Source organism: Corylus avellana, chromosome 2 (assembly GCF_965113065.1).
Source record: "Corylus avellana chromosome 2, dhCorAvel1.hap1.2, whole genome shotgun sequence".
Lineage (NCBI taxonomy): Eukaryota > Viridiplantae > Streptophyta > Magnoliopsida > Fagales > Betulaceae > Corylus > Corylus avellana.
In genome coordinates this window covers 41910243-41919860 of record NC_142491.1, presented here as the reverse complement: position 1 = coordinate 41919860, position 9618 = coordinate 41910243, and the positions used below count along the sequence as shown (strand labels likewise).

Here is a 9618-nt window from a genome sequence, read left to right as displayed (position 1 = left end):
AAATTTGTTTTTTTTTTTTAAGATTTAATTTTTTTAATTAAATTAATAAAAAATTAATATTTTAATGGAGTAAAACGGTGCGTTTTGAGTTTTCCTAACATCTGTTAAAAAAGTTTAACGGCAGGGATTTTATTGTCATTTCAATTGACCCAGGAACTAAGTTTTCAAAAAAAAAAACTTAAGGATATTAAAATTTTGAAGGGCTAACTCAAGGATTTATCATACATTTTTCCAATAAATAAATAAATGGTGTTCAGCCTTCCTTATGGACCACCTTTAAACTGACATTTAATAGTAGCTTTAAGCTAGTAAGAATGATCAACTAAACTCAAATTATCTTTTAAAGTTGAGTGAACAATTTCCAAAAGTAAGTGATTCAGCCACTATTAAAAGTGGCCGAACCACCCCAAATGTTAAATTTGGAGGTAGATGACCACCCAACAACCCCTTCTTCTTTGTTTTTTCCTTTTATTTCGCTTTTTTGTAGTTCTTTATTTGAATGTAGAATTGTAATTTTGTAGGGCTCCAGAATAAAAGTGGACAAATTTGTATGGAATAACCGATTTAATGAGTGCATACCGCAAGAATCTTTAAAATACTTTTTTTATACCCATCCATATGATACAAATCCAAATGTTAAGGATGATCGAATTCAATAATTTACCCCAAAACTCTAGAGTTTATTATATAGTTGCATCATTTCTTAAAAAAAATATATGTTTGAACGATTCCAAGGAGACCAGAATAAGAGATTTGAATAGAAAATTTCGTTTCATAAGAAGCTGCCCAGAAAAAGTGATGCGAAGAGAATTGATCTTTAGAGTGCTGGGATGTTATCTGCGCGAAGATTTAATTGTAGATTTAACTAAACAGTCTTATTAGTCACAATCTTATCAATACATTGATGGTGAAAATCATGTAAGAGTAGACTAATGCCAGCACTAAAATAATCTTTAAAAAAAAAAAAAAATTAATTAATTAAAAAAATAAATAAAAATCAAAGGTCTTTCCTGAGTTTCTCCTTGGGCATAATCACCAAGAAACACATCCTGAATTGCTGAGGGCAACCCTGGCAGCTTGAACCCCCTTAACCCTCAACAAATGAGCTTTTGCTCGACTACTTGAGACACCCAATTCAATTTCACTAGGGATACCTCCCATATATCATTCTGTATATATGTATAAAATCCTTTCCAAGACTTGACAAGTCTTTGGTATTTACATTAAAGAATCAAGCACATAGCACAAAGCATTCATGGATGAATTCACGAGTGAGAGAGAGAGAGAGAGAGAGAGAGAGAGAGAGAGAGAGAGAAAGAACCGCCATCGGTTTTCTATATAGTATTAAGAATATATGCAAACAGTATTCTAGGGGCATTCAAAGCATACATAGATTCCCAGATTCCAATTATATTTATCAATGGCAGGACCTGCATCTGCAATTCACATTGGTAGAAAACACATGTTTTAAGTGTCAATGCCAGAAGTAAGCACCTACTAAACTTCGTTTGCTTTAGAACTGCCCAAAACTTTTGATACATGTCAGGATTTTTTTCCAACGTCCAACTCCCGTACTCCTTAGCTTTATCAATTGACAGGACCAAGGCCACATAAAACCCTGCTGAAAAAAGTGAATGAGAACAAAATGAAATTTATGGCTTGCTTCTTTTGATCAAGTAGGTAGATGGTTTCAACCTGGACTATTAGAAAGATGAGGTGCCAACTGAAGAGTATCCGGCAGCTTTCATTTCCTTCAGAGTTCCAGCCAACCAGTCCAAGCCCTCATAAAGGCCATCTCCCCTAAGCGCACAAGTCCCTTGTATGTGCCATTTTCTGTTTTTGAGATCAAAGAGACCTAGTCCTTCACATACTTCCATTGGCGTCATTGCTCCTTTCTGAACAGGAGGAGAAAGCATAAAATCATCAAGTAAATATAATGTTGCATAGGACTACTCAGTGAAATATGTTTTTCTTCTTTAATTTATTTATTTGTCTGTACAAGGAAGTCTGTATGCCATAAAAATCATTAATTCTGCAAGTAAGGTTATGAGGAGAAAATCTCCAGCTAGGGAAGTCTGTGAACAAACTTCCAAAGATATTTTAGTGTCCTCCACTAATATTACGTATGCAATGGCAAAGCCTCAATGAAGTATAAAACAACCACCAAATTGTCCTTGAGATTATTCAAAAGTTAAAAATGTTTGGCCAGCTCTGAGAATCACATGAAAAAATGTCATTAAATCTTTCTCTATTTTTTTCCTAGGTGGGGATTTGTGTGTTGGGGGGGGAGGGGGGCGTGGGGTGAAACAAGTACTTGAGTTCAAAGTTTTAGCAGACACATACCAATAAAACAAACTTTTAGTTGTTAAATATGTCAATATAGCATATATTTCCATATACATTCCCTTTCTAATATTATGGTGATCCAAGCCAATCATGAAAACCAATTATAAGATGTGCCAAGCTGCATAATTTGTTGCTGTCACAAAAGGCCTTTTAAAAAATTTGCTCCTTATTTTGCTTTTTCTCTAAAATTTAATGCAATCAATTCATTAACCATGCTTAGTATATTTCTTAATTATATTCCAAAAGAAAAGTTTGGGAAGTTGAAAGGGTGTTAACAATGTTATATAATCCAAACCAGACAGGCCAATCTAACTGATAGAACATTGACTTGGTCCAAGGGCCAAGTGCCAGTCCAGGAGTACCAATCATTTATTTATTTATTTATTATTTTTTTATTTTTGACAAGGAATGAAGTTTATATTATTAAAAAGCATAAGGCGCCCCTAAGTACACAGGAGTACCAATCATTTCTATAATATATTTTCTCTATGATACCATGCTTTTTTCTGACTTCTGTATAAACTTCCTATTTTATCAGTGTGAAGGGTGATATATAAGAATTCCAAACTAGCATAGTGAAGACTAGAATCTCCTATGTATCGATCACTGTAGAACATGTATCAAACGCTTTGTACTGCAAGGCACTGATTAGGAGATGTGCATAACTAATGGATCCAACACAAACCCATGCAAGCGTGTATTCTCATATCATTCAGATGCAAGAAAGAATATCAGATATTACTGATGAAACATACCATGTCTTGTTTATTGGCAAATACCAAGATAACACTGTTGAGCATAAATGGATCTTTGATGATGGCCTGAAAGAAAATTAGTAGGTCAACTGAGAAGCTATTAGCCACAAAGTTGTATTTAAGTTATTAAATCTTTAAGAATAAACAACCTGAAATTCTGCTTTTGCTTTTCCAATTCTCTCTCTGTCTAAGGAATCAACGACATAGATCTGCACCAAGACATATTTTTACAGATACATGAATTCTTTCCGCATTGCAAGTGTAGATATGTAAGGATCAATAACAACAATTTCTTATTTCTCTAAGGAAGTACTAATTCCTTAAAAATACTATTTCTTTTATCGAGACCACAAAGAAAATTGCAACACTTTTTTTGCCGCTAGATGCAAAAAGAGGGGGGGCAGGGGTGTAGGGGGGTGGGGGGCGGCGATGCCTCCATAAACTAATAATACTATGGGAAAAGACCATAGAAATTAATCATTACCAGCCCATCGGTATTGTTGAAGTAATGCCTCCAGAGTGGCCTCAACTTTTCTTGACCACCAACATCCCAAACTGTGAATATCACATTCTTATACTGAACCTTTTCCACATTGAAACCTGCAATGAACCAGGAAATCAAATTGTACTTCAACCTTCACATAATGGTGATCACTGGAGATTTTAAATGCAAAAACTACTGAAATGTTTGACAAATTACATTTTTTTTAAAAAAAAAAACACAACAATTTCCAAGATGAAAAACCCATAACAAAATCACATGGGCCATGTCATGCTGTTAGCTTTTTGCAGACAGCAATTCAGCATGAGGATGCTTTAAAGAGGGGTGATAGGGCACACAGGTGATTATCCAATAGATAATAAGCACACTTTATCATAAGTCCTGGCGCTTGATATGATTTTTTTAGCAACACTGCTATTTGTATTGGAAATGGCTCCAACATGCACATTTTGGCGAGTCTTGACATCATAAAAATTCCTTTGGTGATATTCCTCGAATAATGGAGTCCCTACTAAAGTTTGTGTAGAGAGCATAAGCCACTGAATGACAGCCTCCCTCCATTGGTTAGAGCATCTCTAGCAGTAAGAGGTATACTACCTAATCAAAAAGCACAATTCTCTATTTTTGCTACTCATTTTTTAATACTAACTCCAACAGATTCTTTATTTCATTCTATACTTTTTTAAAATATTATTTTTTAATCTTTCTTTGTTCTTTTCTTTTTCTAGCCTCTGTTCATCATCTAAAGCAATTCCCAATTCTCAGCTCCTATATGAACCCCTTCCTCCTCTCCTCGGTATGATTTCTATTACCAGCCATGCCCTTTAGGGTCATGCTGAGAAGGGAATAGCAAAGCAGTCGAGAAATCCATGCCCCCTTGGGTCATGCTCTCTTGGCCTGAAATCCACTCGTGGCAGCAAGAACGGCATCAAAACAATAACAATGGCAATAATTTTGAGAAATGAGAATTGCAATATGGGAACCAATAAATATTGCCTACGTCTCAACAAAAACAGAGTGTAGATGAACTTTCTTGTTGGAGAAAGTGAGTCTCCAAAGGACTAAGGAAGGCTGAAGCGAACCAAGCCGTTGAGGGAGGGAGTGAAGAGAGAGAAACATTGGGGGAGTGAGAGGAGAGAGAAAAAATATATATATATTAAAAAATTTGAACATTGTGCTACAGTGAATAGCAAGAAGTTGTTATTCACTGTAGTAAAATATGTAGTTTACCTACTCTGGAGCTAATCTGTTGAAGACGAAAAAGTGCTCATAATAGCTAAATATAGCTATTATGAGCCCTTTAGCTAATCTGCTGGAGTTGTTCTTACAACTTATAACAACACTCGGCGTCGGAAAAAAAAAAGTCAAAATTTTAAAGATGGTATACAATATGAATACATATGCATAAAAGCAGAATCAGAGGACAGGAATCTACAACTTAAAGCATAGGGAGACATTCTATCCCACCAAAATATCTGACAGAACAACATGTCTTACCGTCACAAGATACTTAGATTACAACCAAGAATGATGGTACTAATACAATGATGGCAACACCAAAACAGGTCTAAACCTCCCTAGATTGTCTTCCCAAGTAATCTAAGCTTCGGATAACTATTAACAAAGTCATCAAATTATATAATTCAATTGCAGTGCTAACTGAAAAGAATAAAATAGATTATTAGCCTAACCGCCTTACAAACAGAATGGAAAAACCTAGTATCATCCCTGCACGATTATCTGAGACGTTTAAATATTTGTTTACCTCCACAGATAACCATGCAGGATGAGTATCAGAAATACCAAGCGAGGACAAGAAAAGTGTACCCTATACTACAACATTCTTGTGTAGAGCTCCAAATACTATTTTCAACGGCAATAATATACTATGACACCTTGCACATCTGAAATATGCTTGAATTTGTGATTGCTCAGAATATAATCACTAAAATTCTAGTTCAGCTACTTTGTTTTTTAATGAATACACTTGTCATGATTCTTTTTTCCATGCATAGACTTCTAATAACATCGATTCTTTTTATTTAACCAGCTAACCTTTAAAAAACTACTAATGCATAATGAAAACTATATTCTTCAATATTTTGTGAGAATTGCCCTACATACATTTATGAGGATTAATTTGTAAACATTTAGGGCAAAAATTAGGGGAAAACTTTATGATTTTTTTTTTTCTTTTTTTTTTCTTTTTCTTGCACTTCATAGTACAAAAGAAATAGAGAAAAAAAAATATTATATTAACCTTGACTGGATCACTAAATCTCGAGTATTCACTACCTCAAACTAATGTGGAAGAAAATAGATTTGTAGTGTTCTTTTCATCTTACTAAGCAACCAATAATTTTTTTTTTTTTTTTTTTTTTGAGAAGTAATAGAACCTCATTGAAAAACGCAGAACAAAAAGTATACAAGAGAACCCCCTATTCAGGAGAAAAAGAAGAACAGTTCAAAAAATCAGAAAAACTAGAAAATAGTAAATTATTATGTGCTGCTATCCAAGATCCCATGGTTCTACTTAGATGATAAGAATGATCCAATTTCATCAGTTCAAACAAGCACACTTTTTCTTTTTTCTTTTTTTATGTTCTTTTTGTCATCTATTTCTTCCCACCACTCCTGCATGTTTTCCCTTGAATCTATATTAGGAAAAAGGGAAGCTTTTGTCAATATTTTCACATAAGTTCTTCTACCAAGTTCCAATTGTTTCATTTATGATAGCTTCATATCGTTTTGGCAAACTTGGGAAAGGAACAAAACGACCTAAACTTCCCATCAACCAAAACATAAGAACAGAAACTATACAGCAAAATAAGAGGAACAAAACAACCTAAACTTCCCATCAACCAAAACATAAGAACAGAAACTAAACAGCAAAATAAGAGGAACAAAACAACCTAAACTTCCCATCAACCAAAACATAAGATCAGAAACTAAATAGCAAAATAAGACATCATTAGACTGCTCACAAAAGGGAAAGAAAAACTTCACTAGCTGTTGAACGTATAGATGACATGATCAAATCATAAGCCTTATTTAACAGTCAAAAAATCATGTTTCATGAGCAATGTGACTTACCAATAGTAGGAACAGTTGACAAAACTTCCCCAATGTGCAGCTTATACAGTATAGTTGTTTTTCCAGCTGCATCCAGGCCAAGCATCACAACCTAACCCAGCTCAAATAAGAATTACAAATAAGAAGAGAGGCAGGACATATGCTAAATAATAAACTCTGTGCATATCATGGCATAACCACAAAGTAAACAAGTAAGAAGTTAGGCATATAGAAAAGAGATGCTTAAAATAAATTGTCCATAACAAACGGGCCTACCAAGAAAGAAAAAAAACAAAACAAAACAAAACAAAAAAAAAAAAAACAAACAAACAAACAAAAAACAGCATAATGTGTTTGGGATGCGGTATAAAAAGGAGAGAAAGATTACTCCACGAGTAAGTATTCGTAAAATGTACACACACACACACACACAGAGATATATATGGTGCACTGAAATCAGAAGAACCAAAAACAAAAATGTGTGTGAGAGAGAGAGAGAGAGAGAGAGAGAGAGAGAAGTGTGAGTTTAATATGCTGCTGAAGGAAAATGTGCATGGAAAGGCAAAAGGAAACACGGAAAAGAAAGAAAAAGGTAAAACATAGATACAGAATTAGAATGGGACATAAAAATCAACTCCCCCCCACCATGTTTTAACCCAAAAAAAAAAATTTAATTGTAACCCTATAAACGAAAACCAATGATATGGGCAACATCAACAAGGTCAGCAGTAAATTGTAAAGATTGACAATCAATTTAATTATCATCGTTACCACTATTACAAATAATATGTTTCCAAAGGTGTTATAATCAAAACTTATAACAAGGAGAGTTCCAGGAAGAATGACAAGTTCAACAAGCACATCTAGTCATACTGTGCAACACAAGAAATTTTTCTGCTTGTTGGTAACCTTCAGTTATTTGGAATATTAGACAAATAATTTCACAAAGGTAAGCTTAAAAAGTTACAAACCAAAATATTCAAGTTTCAGAACAATGGAATCTAAATAGGAGCAGACAACCTTCCAATGGTATGTGATTCAGTAACAAATAGCTGTCTCACTCTGATCTAGGGTATACAACAAAAACCTGTCTAGATTCACAGTTGTCACTACCCTCAAATAAACAAACACTCCTAGCAGAAGTTGAACCTCTTTTAGAGCCAATGAACGCTGACCTAAGACATAATTCTTAAGCTCATAAGGCCACAGAAAAAATGAAACCATTGGCAGTGAAAACAGCCACTTTATATATGACCATGGAAGAACTAGAAACAATGATCCAAAGGCTCAAAAAAGGACCCTTTCACTCCACATTCATTATCATAATTCCCTCCATGGTACCATCCAATATTCTGCAAACAAATATATTTCTGTCCTATTAAACAAGTCATAAGACACTAATTCAACTACGTATATGCAAACTGTTGTCCTATAACTTCTCCGGTTTACCAAGTTATATATTGGCTAGTAAGTTGAAAGCCATGAAGGCAAATCTGAAAAAAAAAAAAAAAAAAAAAAAAAAAAGAAATGAAGAGGTATTGGGTGCCATCGGAAAGAAAAAGAAGGAGCTTTTGGAGGGTATTCGGAATCTTGATGAAATTGCAGAGGGTCGTGGTCTAGCAGAGGAGGAAAGGATGAGGAAGGAAGATATGTCGAAGGAATTGGAGACATAGAGCAGCATTTTTCACCAATTCTCCAGCACCTTTCACCTTGATTAGTTCCTTATTTGAAGTATGTTATAAATTTATAATGCTCAATGTCTAATCTCTATTAGCAGTCGTGTTCTCAAGGCCTGCTGCTAATATTCTGCTAACAAAATTTGCATTCTACTAGCGTTCTTTGACTAAGGAATACCAATCAATATCCCCCCAACCGGTTATTGTCATTACATAGGTGTGTAACCACTACTGAGTATGTGTAACTCCTATCATTTTTTCTTTGTGGGGGGAAGAGGTAGCTTTTATCAGTTAAAGAAGAAAGAATCTGTGTTACACCTGCCCTCTTCCTTCTCCATCGGTAGTACGATTCTCTGCCTGTCAAGATTTTCAGAGAATTCAAGGCTTTGCTCTACAACACATTGATGTAAATCTTGCATTAAACGCTTTCATTAATTTTCACCGATGCTTATCTTTTCACCTTTCAACCATGAGCTACTGTATTCGTGTTATTACTGTATTGGTACTTATCAGAAAGCAAAAAAAAATTACTGTATTGCATATGCCTTCGCAAAGCACATGCATACTTGTAGTCTAAAATTATTGTGCAGTGAGCTATAATTTTAGATATAAAACAGTAAGAGTAGTATTTTAGATTCGCTGTAACTGCACTTTCCCCAAAAACAATCGGCAAAAACAATAAAAGCTTGTAATACGTGCTAATAACAATCACATAGAATCAACCCAAAAAAAAAAACCCAACAACAACAACAATAACAACCCTAGGCATAACCCAAAAAAGAAAAAATTGAGCTGTAATAATCTAATCCATCCACACCCCAGTATGTAAAATCATCAAGCACATATCTTTTGAGAAAAAATAAAAATGGAAGAGAGAGTGAGTGAGTGTGTGTACCCGCATCTCGGTGTTGCCGAAGAAGGAATCGAAGAGCTTCCGAAACGCTTGACCCATTTGGAATTTCAATCCGTCTTCTGCCTCTCTCTCTCTCTCTCTCTCTCTCTATCTATCTGGGTTGTGCGAAAACTTAAAAGCTCATCGATCACAACAAGGAGATGTTTCTAATTTGATTCGATTGGAGAATGGTAGCGTTTGCTTTTTCCCCTCTTTCTCACTTTTCCTTCCTTGCAGCTTCTTTCTGTTAAAAATCTACCGGGAAAAATAAAAGAAAGAAGGAAGAAATTCAACAAAACAAAATAGAATATTCTCTTCTTCTTTTTTTTTTTTTTTTTTTTTCATTTTCTTTTTTCTTTTGTGCCTAATACCGAG

General features: G+C 34.5%; 1 protein-coding gene across 1 annotated transcript; it reads right to left on the bottom strand.

Moving 5' to 3' along the window:
- Window positions 1-1311: 1311 nt before the first annotated feature.
- LOC132192072 (uncharacterized) lies at window positions 1312-9548 on the bottom strand. Its single transcript, XM_059607277.2, has 7 exons — window positions 9247-9548; window positions 6697-6787; window positions 3586-3701; window positions 3251-3310; window positions 3102-3167; window positions 1696-1895; window positions 1312-1618 (listed from the first exon to the last, which is right to left on the bottom strand). Exons 1-6 carry the CDS (start codon window positions 9301-9303, stop codon window positions 1704-1706), a joined length of 582 nt encoding a protein of 193 aa, XP_059463260.1. The 5' UTR covers window positions 9304-9548; the 3' UTR covers window positions 1312-1618; window positions 1696-1703.
- Between the last annotated feature and the right edge of the window lie 70 nt (window positions 9549-9618).